The 20,486-nt window shown below is 45.8% G+C and overlaps 1 protein-coding gene across 1 annotated transcript; it reads left to right on the top strand.

Moving 5' to 3' along the window:
• Window positions 1–1,315: 1,315 nt before the first annotated feature.
• On the top strand, window positions 1,316–5,586 carry LOC123449095 (mitogen-activated protein kinase kinase kinase 1-like). Its single transcript, XM_045126182.1, has 9 exons — window positions 1,316–2,730; window positions 3,244–3,328; window positions 3,465–3,527; window positions 3,660–3,817; window positions 4,004–4,079; window positions 4,192–4,251; window positions 4,692–4,799; window positions 4,953–5,213; window positions 5,334–5,586. The coding sequence occupies exons 1-8, from the start codon at window positions 1,721–1,723 to the stop codon at window positions 5,178–5,180; spliced, it is 1,788 nt and encodes a 595-aa protein (XP_044982117.1). The 5' UTR covers window positions 1,316–1,720; the 3' UTR covers window positions 5,181–5,213; window positions 5,334–5,586.
• The last annotated feature ends 14,900 nt before the right edge of the window (window positions 5,587–20,486 follow it).

Consider the following 20,486-nt stretch of genomic DNA (forward strand, 5'->3'; position numbering starts at 1 on the left):
TTGAAAAGGTGGAGGGCATGATAAACAAGAAGGACTTGAGGGAGGAGAAGCGTCGGCAAGAAAAGGAAGAGCAAATGCACGTCTTCATGAAAATCCAAAGGAGGATGCTCGAGATGGACGCGGAGAGGCAACCCAAGATGCTTGAGTTGGAGGAGGCGAAGCAAGCCAAGATGCTTGAGAGCAAGGCCACGAATGCCAAGACCAAGGTGAAAGAAGTGGCCCTCGCAAGCATGAAGACGGGCGTGGAGATCATGAAGGTTGATCTGAACACCGTGTCGCCGAGGAAGAGGCTATGGTTCGAGAAGATGCAGGCCAAAATGCTCAAGTTCGACCAGCTGTGATCTACGACGGAGATCAGAGTCCCTTTTTTATATGCCGGCAAGTGTGCTAACATGACCACGGACCGACATGGCGTGGTCGAATCCCCGCCCCTTTTGGTGTGTTGGCATGTGTGCTGACCGCTCGCAAGTGTGTCCGCATGAACTACATGGTGGTTTTATGTAGGCTGACAATGTATGTCGGTCGCTCGCATGGTGCCAACATGAACCCTTAGACGTTGACATAAAGGTCTTTTTAATCTAAATGTGCGGATCTAAAATGGATTGTCTGCATTGGACGTACGTCCGACCCCCAAAAAAAAAGCGAACGGACGCGGAGCGGGCGGCCGACCCAAATGGACAAAACCATCGTCCGTTTGGATCGGCCGGTTGAAGTTGCTCTTACAAACTCTAAAAAGTTACAAGAACTCCGAATCAACTGAAAAAACAAAACCATACTAACTTACATCCTCGGTATATAAATAATTATAGTTAAAGAAAACTAGCACGATAAACGCACATATTTACGCAAAACTCTCGTGTGAGCATGCCATGCCAAGTCAACATTGAATGAAGAATGTGCATGGGCGTCATTTATGATTTCGGTAATGCTATCACTGAGCCATCAGCCAAGCACACCAACCTCCATTAAAGAGCACGAAACATACTGCACTTTGCAGTGGCAGAGAGCCCGAAAGGTACACGCGATAGCGGGTCGTTCGGTTTCGTGACACCACACAATTTACCATATGTTCCTTGGGACATGATGCTGCCTGTGTGATTAACTATATATGCACTCGACGTAAGTTCATATATATATATATATATATATATATATATATCTTGAATGAATAATAAAAAAATGGAGAAGCAGGAGCAAATGTACGCTAGTTACCGTGTGCTGACTTGGCAAGAGCCAAGAGGCAGGCACACACACGCCAACCCGACGACGGTTCAGCCCATAGTCACACGTCCGCACACACGCCAGCATCGCAACCATTCCATTCCAAAGTAGCCTCCGTCCGTCCCTCCCTCCCTCCCTCCCTCCCCGGCGACCAAAAGGCGCCCTCCGCCCCGCTGCCAGCCGGCCAGACCGCGACTGCGGCGAAGCTCCGCGCCGCGAGTGCCCTCGCGACCCACGGCGGCCACCACAAAGCCGAAAGGTACGAGTCAATGCGACAACGCACCCGTCTCCGCCCCTCCCACCTCGCCCACCAAACCAAAAAAAAAAACCAGCCTCGCGGCTGAAAAAAATATCCGCACCTCGCTTTGCCTTGCCGTCTCCTGCGCCACTCCCAAAGCCAGGCTCTCGCCCTCCCCACCCCTTCCCCCTCGCCTCTCCCTGCCCGTCCCGGAGCGCACCGCCCCGCCCCGCCCCGCCCCATGAGCAGCAGGCGCCGCTGATGGGCCGGCCGTCCCAGGACACCGCGACGTCCACCTCGCCGTCAGGCTCGTGCCGCTCGTCCAGGCGCGGCCCGCGGCTGGACCGCCGCAACGCGTCCAAGAACATCGACTACGAGTACGACCCGGCCAAGCTCTTCTGCAGCTACCCGCCGTCCCCGTCCAGGGCCTCCTCGGCCTCGGCCTCCGCCGCGCCCTCGCTCGCCAGCTCCGCCGCCTGCTCCGTCGACCTCAGCAGCTTCCGCATCGGCGGCAGCGGCGACGGCGGCGGCGACGTACAGCTCCTCTGCCGCAGCCTCGGCCTCTCCGGCCCCGACGACTTCGCCATCTCCCTCACCGACTGGGAGGCGCACAAGGCCTTCCGCTCCTCCGCCTCCGCCTCCTCCTCCGCCTCCAGCTCCCCCTCCGCGCGCTCGCAGCCCGACCGCCCCGTGCGGGAGTCCCCGCTCCGCCACGAGGCCGCCGAGGAGCCGCCCTTGCCAGCGGCCGCTGATTTCGAGCTCCCGGCCAAGGAGACCGCCAGGGTCGAGGCCCCAGTGCGGCCGGCATGGTTGGATCCGCCGGAGCCAGCCCGTCCGGATGTCAGGAAACCGGGCTGCGAGGGAGGGATCAAGGGCGTGCGCCCGCCGCCGGTGATGCTCAAGCCACCGCCGTCGATGGCACTGCCGCCCGCTGCCCAGGTGGGTTCCACGTGGGATATCCTGCTGTCTTTCGCGCCAGAGGACCAAGGACAACCACAGGCGGTCAGATCTGTCCCTGATTTTGGAGACCCGGATGCCGAGGACGACGAGGATGCGGCCGAAGTGTTGACGTTGGAAGATCTCAGGCTCGTGGAGAGCTCCGAGGAATTCACAGGCACATCCTCGATATCCACCACAAACGACGACGAGACAACCGAGTCCATGTTCTACGTCTCGCCCAACGGGAGGTTTAAGAGGAAGATCCGGTCGTGGAGTCGAGGTGTGCTCTTGGGGAGTGGCTCCTTTGGGACGGTCTATGAGGGGATCAGCGAGTAAGTTCTCTTTCACAGGAAAATAAATCGTTCCTTACATGCTGGTTGTTAACGTTATGCTTAAGATTAAGCACTCGGCATGCTATGTTTGTTCAAACTTCAAAGATAACCTAGGGTAGTATATCTACAAGCCTTGATTAACCCGAGTGGTGTAGAGTGATCCTCTGCTTGACTAGAAGCTCACTGGCCCCAATTTTAACTCTTAAGGACTACTTATTGCGTAGCAAAATACACAGATGACATGTAGCTTAGTAGTAAATAGCAATTGAATCATCTTCATGGTTTCATCTTCAACATAATCCTGATTCCTGAGTTGTGGTCAACTAGAATTAGCTAGAGTCAAAGTATCCAGTTCCGAACCAAATTCTCTAGAATACAGGGGAATATGATCATTTGTTTTGCCAAAATATTGCACTGCATCTGTTCCTACACTCTCTTATGTTTTTCTGTCACAAGTCTCCTACACGCTGTTCTACTTCTGCATCTTATGGTGTAATGATTGATGTTTCACAGCGAGGGAGTCTTTTTTGCTGTCAAAGAAGTGTCCTTACATGATCAAGGGAGCAACGCACAGCAGTGTATTTTCCAACTTGAGCAGGTTGGTTTAGCTGGTTGTTTGTGTTATTGATAATATCAGAGAGACAGAGACCTTGTCTTTTATGACTTCTTTCCTTCTATGTTCAATGGTATATTCTGAAATTTGGCCTCTTATTAACTTTCATTCTACTTTTCAGGAAATTGCACTCTTGAGTCAGTTTGAACATGAGAATATAGTACACTATTTTGGAACTGACAAAGTAAGCTCCCGATCTTCCGATTGTGCATCATTTTGCTCCATTGTTGAAGCACCGTTGTGCTCTATACTCATAGATTTCTTTGTGCTTATTTCATTTGATACTGATAATCATCCAATTGTGTGACTGTTGCAGGAGGACTCAAAACTTTACATCTTCCTTGAACTAGTGACCCAAGGATCTCTTGTATCTTTGTATCAGAAGTATCGCCTACGAGATACTCATGTTTCGGCATACACAAGACAAATACTTAATGGATTGACTTACCTCCATGAGAGAAACATTGTTCATAGGTAATAAGATTACATTAGTTCATGTACCAATGACATTAGGTTTTTGGTTTACCATGGTGTAAGATTAACTAGATCACTGGTTTTTGTTTTGCCTTCTAAATAAATATCACCTGACCCACATTGACAAGTCTTTAGGGCATTATGTATTGTTTTCATGTACTTATAGTTTAAAATATCATCTTGCAGAGATATCAAGTGTGCCAACATACTGGTGCATGCGAATGGATCCGTGAAGCTTGCGGACTTTGGACTTGCTAAGCAGGTCCGCTACTTTCTTGTAAAACCTAGTACATAATTTTGTGTTTGAACTTCAAATGTAGTTATCCATGCACTTACTTCGTGATTTAACATTTTCTTTGTCGATTGTCTTTCAGACCTCCAAACTCAATGTGCTAAAATCATGCAAAGGAACTGTATATTGGATGGCACCTGAGGTATATCTCCACCCTCTTAAGATCAGATTAGCATAGTAATTTGTTGAGAATAATCAATTAGCAAGTAGTGGTATAATTCTGAGGTAAAGGGGCTATGATGAGAAGTGTTAGGAGTTGTGTCTTGTTGCACTGAAATACAGCTTGGATTTCCACACTACATTTCAGTTAGCTTACTTTGTCGGACCTTTAAGTATCGTCATGGCTCACGACTAGTGACAACTATTGCACTTGTAGTTCACAGTGTATGTTGACGCTTAGTGGAGTAATTACGTGAGTTCCTAAGCGGTTAATTTAAGTTGGATTGGTTCTCAATGTTCTTTATTCGCTGTGGACATTCTTGTTTTTTGGCTAAACAAGATAGCATTTGGCATAAGCATGTTGTCATGTATGATATGTCCATACCTTTTCGATTATTCTAAATGGACACACTGAACTTTCAGGTCGTCAATCCCAAGAAGACATATGGACCTGCAGCTGATATATGGAGTCTGGGTTGCACGGTCCTAGAGATGTTGACACGTCAACTTCCCTATCCAGATCTGGAGTGGGTGAGTAATTCTTCTTCGTTTGACATCTATTAATAGTTCTTGCATGTTTGAGTTCCAGTGTTGGTTTAAAATCTGAAAAAGGTCTCTGGTACATGTAATTTATGATTCGAGTTTCATCAGATTCACACCCATCCCTTGCAACTTGTTCTGCAGACACAAGCCCTATACAGGATTGGCAAGGGTGAACCACCAGCAATTCCAAGTGCTATTTCGAAGGAAGCTCGAGATTTCATTAGCCAGTGTGTAAAACCGAACCCAGAAGACAGACCTTCCGCGTCCAAACTTCTGGACCATCCCTTTGTGAATAGATCTATGCGATCTATACGGTCCATGAGGACATACACACGCCCAAATTCTTCTACACGTGGCACAAGTGGATAGTGCTGTGGACAGCTATAGCATATCGGCAGAATTGTAAGTTAATCTTCTGCACAACGCGGCTCCTGTCGTCAGCTACTTCAGCTAGTCTGACATCTGTTTCTTGTATAATCGCCTGGTTAATCTGACTCGTAGTGCTGCTTATTCTACCTGCAGATATTAGTCCTCACTAATCATGCGGAGCTGGCTGGAAAAGGGACGGTCCTTGTAAACAGCATTTTCAACCAGCAGCATCTCTTGTGTTTTGTTAGTTGATTCTTTACCGAATTCCGGTGATCCGGCTAATATTATTCTGCCCGGGGAGTAGAGTAAATGCTCATTCGAGCGCCTGAGCTTAGTGTAAAGTAGGAAAAGACACGATGTAAATACGCATGGTGCTGAATGAGAGAGATTTCACTGCTTGTTCCAACTGCAAGGCATAGGGGAGCAAAGAGTAAAGAACAGGGCATGCTCTGGAACTTTCGATAACGTCGACTGGTATGGCCTGGAAGTGCATGCCTTCTTGTTGTTAACTTCAAAGCTGATGCATGACCGTAGGGCAAAAGTTTTCTTTGCATTGTACGGGCCTTCCTATGAAAATTCCTCCGCTGGCCGGTGGTCGCCATTTGGCATCTATTGGTTGAGTGTAGCTCACGCGTTTTTGGTTTCTTTGTCTCTGCGTGCCTGCCTGCCTTGTTTCTTTGTCAGAAAAATCAATGCTGATTGGGACAGTATACAAGTCGAACGGGGCAGGAAGTGGCATACGGCTCAAAAATAAAGAAGTCTCGCAACATTTCTCGTGGAGGAAGCTATGCCCCTTATGGGCTGGAGAATTAATTTTGGAAAATGGTTGTCAAACCCTTTTCTAGACTAGCATAACGCCGGTGCGTTGCTACGATGCCATAATAAACATGAAATTACCATTGGCTTAGGAGATCATCATAAGATGATGGTGTCTTGCGGCTGTTGCAAGGTTCACCATTAAAAAGAAACATAACAAAAGATCATGCTGCAGAGAGTAAATAGCATAAAACTACTAGTTTATAGGTTACGGTTTCAAAAAAACTATCGGATTTTATTTTTTCTTAGAAAACTACTAAACGCGTGGTTCGCTGTTTCAAAAAATCCAAAACCGCTGTGACTAGCGATTTAACCGTTTTCGTGACGGGTTGGGCCCACCGGTCAGGCCACCTGGCCCAGCGCAGGGACGGCACGGTCGTTACGCCGACGCGGTCCGGTCGAAACGAAACAAGGCGGTCGCTCGCCCTCTCTCTCACTCTCCCCCCTCCTCTCTTCCTCCTGTCGCCCGCTCTCTGACCTAGGTGCGATGGCGGCGCCGCAGCCAGATGTCGTCGGCGACGTGCCGCAGCGAGTAGGCGTCACCAGCGAGGAGAGTGATAGGTATTCATTGAGATAGACAAATGGCTAGGTAGCTCGAGCTTCCCGACGCAGCGGTTGCCGCAGCCATCACCATCGGAGATCCGGCTTGATCCGGCATACCGCGCGGCAATGGGAGTGGCGAGGTGCATCCACGCGGATCCAGAGGGGGACCACAGGTGTGTGTCGTCGTTTGCTGGAGTTAGGCAAGTAATTTCAGTTCCATTCATTCATACATTTAGTGTAGTATATGAAGGTGAGGCTAGGAGGTGAGGGTGGGATGTTTAGATTAATTTGTTCATTGGCGTGCTCATAGTATTTCTATTTAATCTCATACAACTTAGATGATGAGGTTTGGAAGGTGAGGCTGCATTTTCTAGGCAGCGACAATATGGAGAGAAAGTTTTCAGTTTCACATATCAGTCATCTGCCTTATTAGCACTGGTTGAGTTGGAGGGGTATGGACTGGATGCATATTTGACTTATGTTAAGGAAGAGGGAAAGGGCTTGGAGGGGGTGGAGGTCCTCGATAGTGAAGAGAAAGTAGAGAAAATGGTGAAATTATTTGTTGATAAGAAGGTCCTCAACATCAATGTAAGAAAAGCCACTGATCCAAGCCTAGCAGATGTTAATATGGATCACATCTTGCTTGAGGAGCAGATTCCCATTAGTAATGTTGGTGAGCTAGTTGTTTACAGTGTTTCTCCACAAGGTGTGCTCCATCCTGCCTCTAATTCATCTTTGCCACCAATAATCCCCGAGGAGCCCTATCTTAACACACAACATAGCGGTAATTTCAACAAGGGGAAAATGCAGTGGAAGAAGAAGAAGATGAAGATGAGATGGACAAATCTTCTTCAGATTTTGATTTTTTCAATGGTGATTACAAAGGGCAGAAAATGTCATACAAGGCTTGGTCCAGGGTGAAGATGAGGCTGCCACAGGCACAAGCCATAAGCATAGGGAAGAGGAAGATACCGCAGAGCAATATTTTGGTGGTAACTCAGAACCTTATGAGTTTTGGGAGGAAGAACAAATCCTTCTGAACATGAAGAACCTTCAGTTGTACCAAAGGAAGGAGCAATGAAGCTTAAGCCCGTCAGAAAACCAGGCCCAACAAGCAAGTCACATAGTGAGCCTGAACACGATAAGTTTGAAGATTTTGTGCGTGAACCTCATGAATACTGCTTTCCAGGTGATTTTGGCATTAGTGATGGAAAAGATTTTCCAAGGTTGCCTTCTGGTAGGAAGAGAAGGTTGAAGAAGAAGAAGGAGAGAATATGGTATTATCCATCATTGCCTAATGCACATGAGCAGTTTGCAATGCATTTGTGCTTCCAAAATGTTGTGGAGTTTAGAGAAGCACTTAGAAATTTCCATGTAAGGACACTTCAGAATTTTGAGTATCACAAAAATGAACCAACTAGGGTTATTTCTTGGTGCTCTGATAGAAAGCAAGGATGTGAGTTTTACATGGCGGCTTCTAAAATAGCTAACGAGGCAACTTTCAGCATCAAGAAGATGAACTTGGATCACACTTGTGGAGCAAGTGGAGATACCACCAAGGTTACAGTCAATTGGGTTGCCAGGGTTTGTGAGGATACAATTAGATCAAACCCTGGAACTGGTGTTGAGACAATTATGACATACACAAAGAAAACATTTGCAAGGAATCATCGTAGCAATTTCCAAAGGTGGAAGTGATAAGTATGGAGTGTCGAACCCACAAGGAGCTAAAGGTAAGAGCAATATTCTCTCAAGTCCTATCTGCCACTGATACAACTCTACATACGCCGAACATTTGCTTCCAACTAGGAACGAGAAATAAAACTACGTTGTGGGTATGAAGAGAATAGCTTTGCATGACATCAGAGAACTAAAATATAAAATAGGTGATGTTATCATAAAGTTAGAATATATTACAAATAGCGAGTGTGGAATAATGATGGGTCGGTGTGCGGAATTGTCCTAGGCAATTGTTAACAAGGTCGGTAATAATTATTGCAATTTTATATGAGGGAGAGGCATAAGCTAACATACTTTATCTACTTGGATCATATGCACTTATGATTGGAACTCTAGCAAGCATCTGCAACTACTAAAGATCATTAAGGTAAAACCCAACCATATCATTAGAGCATCAAGTCCCCTTTATCCCATACGCAACAACCCACCTACTTGGGTTTATGCTTCTGTCACTCAAGCAACCCACTATAAGCGAATCATGAACGTATTGCAACACCCTACAACGGGAATCCCTCACGCTTGCGCGACACGGAGAGCACCATAGGACAACACTAATAATAAAGCAAGCAACTCAAACCAATCTAGATCATCAATCAACCCATAAGACAAAGGGAATCTACTCAAAACATCATAGGATGGCAACACGTCATTGGTTCATAATATGTGGCATAAAGCACCATGTTCAAGTAGGGGATTACAGCGGGGTGCGGGAGAGTGGACCGCTAAAAGAAGATGAGGATGGTGATGAAGAAGGTGATGTTGATGAAGACGATCACCGCGGCGATGGTCCCAGTGGCACTCCAGCACCACCGGGAGAGAGGGGGAGAGGGTCTCCCCCTTGTGCTTCCTCCTCCATGGCCTCCCCCAAGGTGGGGAGAGGTTCTCCTTCTGGTCCTTGGCCTCCATGGTGATGATGGCCCCTCCGTCTTCCTCCTCCATTGTCTTCGATGATGGTGACCTGATGATGAGATGATGTATATACTTCTCGCACCTGGTTGGTTACCCCAAGTGGAAGGTTGAGATGTAGTCAGCAACAAGTTTTCCCTCACACGGAACTGTAAGGTTTATCGAACCAGGAGGACTCCTAGGCTCAACAAGTAGGTGTCTCCCACCCTGGCACTAGCAGAATACGTGGACCTGCACACACAACAAATAAATTTGCTCCCAACGAGTACAGAGAGGTTGTCAATCTCTTCGGCCTTGTAGTTTGCAAAGGATCAAAGCACAAGCGGGAATAGTAATAGTGATTGCAACGAGAAAGTAAATGAAAACGGTAAATGATGGAGATGTAAGCAATGATGGTGATATGGACCGGAGTCACATGATGTTCGCTAGTGATATCTCTCTCCCAAAAGATGATAAACAACTATGCTTGGGTAAACAAATCACAATTGGGCAATTGACAGAATTATGAACGCACCGCAATGCTAATTATGCTACTTGATAGTTAGAGGTTCAATAGTAATGGGCAGTACGCCAAGACAAGTAGACCGTTTATTCATCAACATCTACTTACTAATCATCCACCTTGAGATATCTATCTAGAACATCTCAACGGTATTAAGTTGCGAGCCCCATCCAAAGTGTAAACTCAAAGCAACGGACAACTGCATTAACGAACTATGCGTAAGGTAAACAATTCTTGTAACCGTGGTCACAAGCACCGTTGTTTTCTCCCTGGTGGCAACAACACATCCCCTAGTCTCATGTTTCAATCACTCAAGCTAGACATCGAGGGGCATGAACCCACAATCATGCATAATGCTCCCTCTTGGAGTTACAATCTACTACTCGGCCAAAGCAATAAATAACAACGGAGAACATGCATGAATCACTAAGGAACATAATATAAAAGGATAATCAGATATATAACTCATAACAATCTGAACATAATCTCATAATCCATCGGATCCCAACAAACCGAGCATAGCAATAGCAAGAGAATTACATAGATGCCTTGATCATGTAGGGCATCTCACAAGGACTAACCATTGAAGCACAAGATTGGAGAGAAGACATCACATAGCTACTGGTCATGGACCCATGGTCCAAGGAGGACTACTCACGGCACGTCCGGGAAGCGTCCATGGCGATGGAGAAGCTCCGAGAGGTCAATCCTCCCTCCGGCAGGGTGCCGGGAAGAGGTCTCCTGATGCTCCCGATCTCGGAAGCGCTGCGGCGGCGGAACGATGGACAAATTCACGATTCTGGAAGTTGTGGAAGGGTTTCCTCTCGGGAATCTAAATATAGGCCAAAGGAGGGCACCGGAGGAGGTGGGGCCCACCCAGGCGCGCCTCCTGGCGCGGCCTAGGGCGTGGCTGCGCCAGCAGGTCGCCTGGGCAGCCCCTAGCCCCCCTCTGGCCCGTCTTCGGTGATCCGGAAGCTTCGGTTTTGCTGATTTTTTGTATATTTTTCCAGGAATTTTTCAGGCTTCGGAAAATTGGGTAAAAGCCCCTGCAAAATAGACATCATCAGACATAAACTAGCACTGGGTGCACTGAGTTAGTAGATTTGTCCAAATATGTGTAAAATGATATAAAATTGTAGCAAAACATATAACAATGTCACCCAAAATATCACGGAACAAGCATAAATTATAGATACGTTTGAGACGTATCATGACCCCCTCCGGGAGGATGCCGAAGAGGGCCAAGATTGTTTTTTCGTGGCTCTGGAGGCTTGCGCCGGAGGAACTCCCAATCTAGGTTTCTTTTCGGGGGTTTCTGTATTTATAAGAATATTTGGCGATGGAATCACGTCACGGGAGTGCTCGAGGGGCCGACAAGCCAGGGGCGCGCCTGATACGTCTCCATCGTATCTACTTTTCCAAACTCTTTTGCCCTTGTTTTGGACTCTAATTTGCATGATTTGAATGGAACTAACCTGGACTGACGTTGTTTTCAGCAGAATTGCCTTGGTGTTATTTTTGTGCAGAAATCAAAGTTCTCCAAACGTCGTGAAAATTTACTGGGAGCAGTTCTGGAAAATATAAAAAATATCTGCGCCAAGTTCCACCTCAGGGGGTGGGCCAGTGGGCCACAAGCCCCTGCTCCGCCACCACCCCCTAGTGGCGGTGGGCCGGCTTGTGGGGCCCACAGGGCTCTGCCGCCCTCAATTCCAGCTCTATAAGTTGCCTTTCGTCCAAGAAAAAATAAAAATCGAAGTTTTCGCCGCGTTTGTGATACGGAGGCGCCGCCACCACCTGTTCTTCATCTGGAGGGCAGATCTGGAGTCCGTCTTGGGCTTCGGAGAGGGGAAATCGTCGCCATCATCATCATCAACCTTCTTCCCTCTCCAATTCCATGAAGCTCTTCGTCGTTCGTGAGTAATCTATTCGTAGGCTCGCTAGGCGGTGATGAGTAGGATGAGATCTATCATGTAATCGAGTTAGTTTTGATGGGGATTGATCCCTAGTATCCACTATGTTCTGAGATTGATGTTGCTACTACTTTGCCATGCTTAATGCTTGTCACTATGGCCCGAGTGCCATGATTTCAGATCTGAAATTATTATGTTGTCACCAATATATGTTTGTTTTCGATCTGATCTTGCAAGTTGTAGTTACCTACTATGTGTTATGATCCGGCAACCCCGGAGTGACAATAACCGGAACCACTCCCGGTGATGACCATAGTTTGAGGAGTTCATGTGTTCACCAAGTGCTAATGCGTTGGTCCGGTTCTTTATTGAAAGGAGAACCTTAATATCCCGTAGTTTCCTTTTGGACCCCGCTGCCACGGGAGGGATGGACAATAGATGTCATGCAAGTTCTTTTCCCTAAGCACGTATGACGACACATGGAATGCATGCCTACATTACATTGACGAACGGGAGCTAGCCACATATCTCTCCGTGTTATAGTTGTTGCATGATGAATATCATCCAAACAAATCACCGACCCATTGCCTACGAGTTTGTCCTACTGTTGCTACTACTGTCGCTTGCCACTGTTGCTACTTGCTACTGCTGTCACTACTGCTGTTCCTTGCCGCTGCTATTGCTCGCTACACTACCGTTACTCACTACTTTGCTATTACTACTTTGCTTGCAGATACTAATCTTTCAGGTGTGGTTGAATCTGACAAATTCAGCTGCTAATACTTGAGAGTATTCTCTCACCTCCCGTGGTGCGAATCAACAAATTTGGGTTGAATACTCTACCCTCGAAAACTGTTGCGAATCCACGCGCTGGTGGGCCATCAACAACATTCTTCTAGTTTCATTGCTGGGGAGTGCTAGCAGCTTCTTCTGGTGCCATTGCAGGAGAAGGTTTGTTGTCATCAGCATTCGTCTAGCTAACGCCAGAGATTGCAATCAACATTTTTCTGGCGCCGTTGCCGGGGAGGTATTGCTATATTCTCTGAGTCACTTGGGATTTATATCTACTGATCACTATGAAGAATCTGAAGGATCCGAAGACCAAAGTCTTGCCCTCAACTATGAGGGGAGGTAAGGAATTGCCATCTAGCTCTGCACTTGATTCACCTTTAGTTATGAGTAAGTTTGCGACATCACCTCCTGCTAGAAATCTTGATATGTCGCCTGTACTTGATGATGCTTGTGATACTACTGCTAGAGATGCTATGCTTGATACTATGCCTGATGATGCTATGCTTGATACTGCTAGAGGTGTTATGCTTGATACTGCTAGAGATGCTATGCTTGATACTATGCCTGATGATGCTATGCTTGATACTGCTAGAGATGCTATGCTTGATACTGCTTTGCCTGATGATGCTAGAGATGCTATTTTGCCTGATGATGCTATGCTTGATACTGCTAGAGATGCTATGCTTGATACTGCTTTGCCTTATGATGCTAGAGATGCTATTTTGCCCGATGATGCTATGCTTGATACTGCTAGAGATACTCCTTTTCCTGATGTTCCACTAGGAGTGTTCCTTGATGCTCATATTGCTAGAGTTACTCCCAATGCTCGTGATGCTTCTGAAACTGCCGATACTATTGAGATAGAACCTGCTTTTGCTCCTGTTAGATCTAGCTCTCCTAGATATGAATTGCCTGATATACCTGAGGGTTACGTTATGGAGGGAGAGATAGCTGAGGATTTTCTTGCGTGTAAGGATGCCTATGACGCTGAGAAATTACTTCTCAAATGGAAGGAAAAATCTCGGGAAGCTAGGATGAACAATGACCCGAAGTTTGCCACTTCGCCTATCTTTGTCACCGATAAGGATTATGAATTCTCTGTCGACCCTGAGATAATCTCTCTAGTCGAATCTGATCCTTTTCATGGTTATGAGTCTAAGACGGTCATAGCCCATCTTGCCAAACTATCCGAAATAGCCAACCTTTTCACTAATGAGGAGAAGATCCGCCACTACTATATCCTTAACTGTTTCCTTTCTCTCTAAAGGATGACGCTAAAGGCTGGTTCACCTCTCTTGCTCCTGGATGTGTGCGTAGTCCCCAGGAGATGGTCTATTACTTCTGTGAGAAATATTTCCCTCCCATAAGAAGCAAGCTGCCTTGCAGGAAATATACAACTTTGCTCAACTCCAAGAAGAGAGTCTTCCACAAGCTTGTGGGAGGCTCGTCCAGCTACATAATGCTTTGCCTAATCACCCTCTTAAGAAGAACGAGATACTTGATATCCTCTATAACGGACCTACCGATGCCTCTAAAGACCACCTAGATAGTTGTGTCGGTTGTGTTTTTAGGGAACGAACTGTAGAACAAGCTGAGACTCTACTGAATAACCTCTTGATCAACGATAATGCTTGGACTATTCCCGAACCACCTTCTAAGCCAACTCCTAAGAAAAGAGGTATTCTATTCCTCAGTCCCGAAGATATGCAAGAAGACAAGAAATCTATGCAAGAGAAAGGCATTAGATCTGAAGATGTCAAAAATCTACCACCTATCGAAGAGATCCATGGTCTCGATAACCCGATACACGTAGTAGAAGTGAATTCTCTGCGTAGGTTTGACGAGAGTGATATTCCTTTTGATAAACCTGCTAGCCTATGCTTTGATGAATTTGACAACTTTGTTGCCAAACAACAGAGTTTCAATGATTATGTTAGCAGACATTTGGAACAAAGTGCTCGTATGCTTAGCTATCTAAGCGCTTGTGTAGACAGAAATGTCAATGATCTGAAGCTTCTGAGTAAACATGCCTCTATGATTACTACTCAGGTAGAACAAGTACTTAAAGGTCAGAATGACTTGCTCAATGAACTAAATGACAACTCTGTCAGAGTCATTACTAGAGGAGGCAAAATGACTCAGGAACCTTTGTATCCTGAAGGTCATCCTAAGAGAATTGATCAAGATTCTCAATGAATCAATGCTGATACACCTAGTCATCCTAAGGAGAAGAAGAAGGATGATAGGAGCCTACACGCCAGTTCACCAAATACTGTCACACCTGAAGAACCTAATGATATTTTTGCGTCTGATGCAGAAACACAATCAGGTGATGAACATGAACCTGGTGACAATATGGACAGTGATGTTCATAATAATGCTCAACCTAGCAATGATGAGGATGTGGAGATTGAACCTACGGTTAATCCTGATAATCCACAACCTAAGAGATACGATAAGAATGACTTCACTGCTAGGAAGCATGGTAAAAAAAGAGCCATGGGTTCAGAGACTTATGCCCTTTCCTCCTAAGCCATCCAAGAAAAAGGATGATGAGGATTTTGAGCGCTTCGTTGAGATGATAAGACCCGTCTTTCTGCAGATGCGGTTAACTGATATGCTCAAGATGTCTCCGTATGCCAAGTACATGAAAGATATCGTGACTAATAAACGGAAGATACTAGATCTTGAGGTCTCCACCATGCTTGCCAACTACACTTTCAAAGGTGGAACTCCTACGAAACTTGGTGATCCCGGAGTGCCCACTATACCTTGCTCCATTAAAGGAAACTACGTAAGAACTGCCTTATGTGACCTTGGAGCTGGTGTTAGTGTTATGCCACTCTCTCTTTATCGTAGACTTGAGTTGGATAAGTTGACACCCACTAAAATTTCTCTGCAAATGGCCGACAAATCAACTGCTTTGCCTAGCGGCATTTGCGAGGATGTGCCTGTTGTGGTTGCTAATACCACTATCTTAACAGACTTTGTTATCTTGGATATTCCCGAGGACGATGCCATGGCTATCATCCTCGTAAGACCCTTTTTAAACAGTGCAGAGGCTGTTATAGATTGCAACAAAGGCAATGTCACTTTCCATGTCAACGGTAATTAGCACACGGTGCACTTTCCGAAGAAACAATATCCAGTACATTGCATCAATGCTATCGAAAAGACTTCATCGATTCTTATTGGGAGCTTTGAATGCCCTATTCCTCGTGTCAAGATGAAGTATGACTTGCTTGTTGGGGAGATACATATCCCCATTGAGGTGACTTCGTGGCTATTCTAAAATTCTCCATTCGCTCTTGCGATTCGAGAAGGTTTTGTCATAAGGACTTGATCAATCCCATTGACGGATTTCTTTCGATGACCATGAAACGGATAAATCAGAGAGTCACATACCTCTCTTTTGAGTTTTCCTTTTCTGTTGCTTAGAAGAAAAATGATGGAATTAGTTTAGCTTTTCCTGTTTTCTGTTTTAGCGTCCCGGAGAAAAATACCTCGAAAATAAAAGTTCTCCGATGGTCCTGAAAATTTAGTATGAATTTTTCTGGAATTTTTGAAAAATTATGGGTCTTAGAGCTGGCCCGGGGGCCAGACCAGTGGGCCACAAGCCCTGCCACCGCCACCTACCCCCCTGGTGGTGGGGTGCAAGCTTGTGGGGCCCATAGGCACCCCCTCCACTCATTCCAGCTCCCAGCCTCTTCTTCCACCTCCAGAAAAAATTGTTTCGCAGCTCAAACCCGTGTTCTTGCTCATTTGGCTGTGATTTTCAATCTACTTGCTCAAAGCACCATTCTCCGAACCGTTTTGGGGAAATTACTCCTTGGTAAGTGACTCCTCCATTGGTCCAATTAGTTTTTGCTCTAGTGCTTTATCCTTCGCGTATTCTTGCTACCTTGGTGACCCTGTTATTGAGCTAGAAATGTTGATTTTAGCTGGTCCCAAGTAGTTTTAGCGCGTAATACGATCTCTAGGCACTAGTAGGAGTAGTTGCTACAAGGTGTGGTGGGTCTTTATTCACTTTTCTCTTGAACTTAAAAAATTTCAGCATAAGGAAATTATGTTCAGGAGGAAGTTTCATGGTGGTTCCTCAAGTAAGAAGGGTCCTCGTCTCTCTTTTCGGGAGCCTGAACCTTTTTCAACTAAGGGACGCACCGGTACAACCATGTGAATGGCCTTCCGATGAGTTCATGATTGAAGCAGGTTTCAAGGATGAGTTTGATGCACTTGTCCGCAATGTCGGGTTAGAAGAATTCCTCTCAGATGAATGTGAACAGTATGCTATGCTCACTGCCTCTTTCGTGCGTAGATTTAAATTTTTAGCTCGCCGTGAATCATCCATACTGTTTGATCTGTACGATAAATCCTATACCGTTGATCTGGAGGATTTCAATAGGATTTGCAAGATACCCGATTGGGGTAGTGTTAATGATCCTCCTAAGTCTTCGGTCAGAGACTTTGTCTCCGGTATAACTGTGGGAGAAACCAGAGATATCATGCAAGCCACCATAGGAAGCATCCATTTCCCTGCCTTGCACTACCTTGCCCTCTTCATAGGTAGGTGCATTAACGGCAAGGGTGCACATTGTCACATATGCACTTCCGACCTTAGTATCCTTAAGAGCGCAGTAACAGGTGACAGGAGCTTCAATATGGGAGCTATTATAGCAAGGAGGCTGAATAAAAATGCGAGTGAGGGGGATTTCTTTGGTGGAGTTTATGCTACACGCTTAGCAAATTTTCTTGGGGTATCCATCCGTCCAGAAGACCCTCCTCTCCGTACAACCTACCTTGATCGTGTCGCTCTAACACGCTACCAGTTCCTTGAGAGAGATCATGGATCCCTCCTATACCGCTTGATATTTAACCGGCAACGTGTTTTCCATATTACCCTTCCTGCTCCTGCCTTCTTTGACTTTCATGTAAAACGAAGATACTACATAACCATAGGAGAGGCAGAGGAGTATGAGAGGGAGGCGACGGCTGCTCGACTTCGTGAGGCAGCTATTCAGGCAGTGGCTGCAGCACTCCCATATAACACCCATTATGACTTTGGGTTTCGCCAGGATCATCCATGGGAGTAGACCAAGCTAGGCCAAAAGCCTAAGCTTGGGGGAGTACGTGTTCTCACCGACTTTACATTCATGCTTATGCTTTCACTTTGTTAGTTGGTGTTTACACTTTGCCATTGTATTATCCATGCTAGTTTATTTTCGTTTTCTTGTTTTCTTGTTTTGTGTCCTTTTGAGAAAACCCAAAAAGATTTTTCTTTCTTCTTTTGCTTGTTGGGAGCTTTCCCGTGTAAATAGTTTTCTTTTTCTTTGTGTCAAGGTAGAAGATATTGGTTACAATGCTTATTGGTTCTTGCATGCTTACCTGTTTAGCTTTCAAAGAGCCATATTACTTTGTCTTCTCCTTTGTGTTTGCGTGCAGATTCAGCTTAGTCCAATGCGCTCATTATCGTTTTCATCGTTCGATCGTGCAAATGAAAGGCAACAGTGATGATATATGATGAAGTGGCTGAGACTCAAAAGCTGGTATGAGCTCTATCTATTTTGTTTTTGTAAATATGACTAGCTTGTCGACCCAGATTCAGCTTTGTTGTGAGAGAACCATGTTTGCAATGACAACTTAGAGATCATAGTTTCTGATGCCATGCTTATTTAGCTGAGAGCTTATAATGGTTTGTCTTGAATGCCAACATAGATTTTGAGATGACTATGATGTAGTATGATAGTATGGTATTCTCCTTTGAATGTTTCAAGTGGCTTGACTTGGCGCATGTTCATGCATGTAGTTGAAACAAAATCAACATAGCCTCTATGATGTTCGTGTTCATGGTGATTTATATCCTGTTCATGCTTGCATTTAATGTTAGTATTTGGAATGCCCTGTTCCACGCTTAAATCGAAAACATAACTGTAAAACATGACTCCCCCTGGATTGATGTTAGTATGGACGGTACCCGAGGATTCGGCTAGCCGTGGAGTGTGATTGATTGGTGGTGGGGGAGTTAAAACTTTACTTTTCTGTTTGGGAACCGCCTATAGCATGAGTAGCATGGAAGATATTGAGAACTCTTGGTCATTGCGTTGACAATGAAAGCATGCCACCCAAAATTATTATCTCTGTTTTCAAAGCTTGAGCTCTGGCACCTCTGCAAATCAATGCTTCCCTCTACGAAGGGCTTGTCTATTTATTTTCCTGTCGAGTCATCCTCCTCTTATATAAGCACCAATTAGAGAGCACCTCTGTCATTTTTATGCTTTGCTTTTGATTGATATTGAGTATGACTATGACTGGATCTTCGTTGCTATGAATCACAATGTTTAGTCAGCCCTTGATCTTTGAAAGTGCTCTGCATTTTTGTTTTGCGGTCTCAGAAAGAGCTAGCGAGATACCACCTATTCATATTGCTTCATGCTTGTTTTGATTGAAGTGTTGGTATTTGAAACTCATTATTATTTGCTCGTTAGCTGATTATGCCAATGATATTAGTTTACCGTGAGACCTTTGTGTCATTTGCTTATGTGGTTAACTTGTGATCTTGCTGAAATTCTGGTTATGAGTTAGACATAGTTGCAACAACAAGATCAAACAGAGTTTGTCAAAGTTTTTCTTTCTCTCTCAGTTTGTCAACTGAGTTGCTTGAGGACAAGCAAGGTTTTAAGCTTGGGGGAGTTGATACGTCTCCATCGTATCTATTTTTCCAAACTCTTTTGCCCTTGTTTTGGACTCTAATTTGCATGATTTGAATGGAACTAACCTGGACTCACACTGTTTTCAGCAGAATTACCTTAGTGTTATTTTTGTGCAGAAATCAAAGTTCTCCAAACGTCCTCCAAATTTACGGGGAGAAGTTTTGGAAAATATCAAAAATATCTGCGCCAAGTTCCACCTCAGGGGGTGGGCCAGTGGGCCACAAGCCCCTGCTCCGCCACCACCCCCCTGGTGGCGGTGGGCCGGCTTGTGGGGCCCACACGGCTCTACCGCCCCCAATTCCAGCTCTATAAGTTGCCTTTCGTCCCAGAAAAAATAAATAGAGAAGTTTTCGCCGCGTTTGTGATACGGAGGCGCCGCCACCACCCGTTCTTCATCTGGAGGGCAGATCTGGAGTCCGTCTTGGGCTCCGGAGAGGGGAAATCATCACCATCGTCATCATCAACCTTCTTCCCTCTCCAATTCCATGAAGCTCTTCGTCGTTCGTGAGTAATCTATTCGTAGGCTCGCTGGGCGGTGATGAGTAGGATGATATCTATCATGTAATCGAGTTAGTTTTGATGGGGATTGATCCCTAGTATCCACTATGTTCTGAGATTGATGTTGCTACTACTTTGCCATGCTTAATGCTCGTCACTAGGGTCCGAGTGCCATGATTTCAGATCTGAAATTATTATGTTGTCACCAATATATGTGTGTTTTAGATCCGATCTTGCAAGTTGTAGTTACCTACTATGTGTTATGATCCGGCAACCCCGGAGTGACAATAACCGGAACCACTCCTGGTGATGACCATAGTTTGAGGAGTTCATGTGTTCACCAAGTGCTAATGCGTTGGTCCGGTTCTTTATTAAAAGGAGAACCTTAATATCCCGTAGTTTCCTTTTGGACCCCGCTACCATGGGAGGGATGTGTTGGGGAACGTCGCATGGGAAACAAAAATTTTCCTACACGCACGAAGACCTATCATGGTGATGTCCATCTACGAGAGGGGATGAGTGATCTACGTACCCTCGTAGATTGTACAGCAGAAGCGTTAGAGAACGCGGTTGATGTAGTGGAACGTCCTCACGTCCCTCGATCCGCCCCGCGAACAATCCCGCGATCAGTCCCACGATCTAGTACCGAACGGACGGCACCTCCGCGTTCAGCACACGTACAGCTCGACGATGATCTCGGCCTTCTTGATCCAGCAAGAGAGATGGAGAGGTAGAAGAGTTCTCCGGCAGCGTGACGGCGCTCCGGAGGTTGATGATGACCTTGTCTCAGCAGGGCTCCGCCCGAGCTCCGCAGAAACGCGATCTAGAGGAAAAACCGTGGAGGTATGTGGTCGGGCTTCCGTGGAAAAGTCGTCTCAAATCAGCCCTAAAA

Source organism: Hordeum vulgare, chromosome 4H (genome assembly GCF_904849725.1).
Source record: "Hordeum vulgare subsp. vulgare chromosome 4H, MorexV3_pseudomolecules_assembly, whole genome shotgun sequence".
Lineage (NCBI taxonomy): Eukaryota > Viridiplantae > Streptophyta > Magnoliopsida > Poales > Poaceae > Hordeum > Hordeum vulgare.

Coding starts and splice junctions, on each gene's coding strand:
- LOC123449095 (XM_045126182.1), top strand. CDS start 1,721: ATGGGCCGGCCGTCCCAGGACACCGCGACGTCCACCTCGCCGTCAGGC. Junction 3,528..3,659: donor ACTATTTTGGAACTGACAAA/GTAAGCTCCCGA, acceptor TGACTGTTGCAG/GAGGACTCAAAACTTTACAT. Junction 4,800..4,952: donor CCTATCCAGATCTGGAGTGG/GTGAGTAATTCT, acceptor CTTGTTCTGCAG/ACACAAGCCCTATACAGGAT.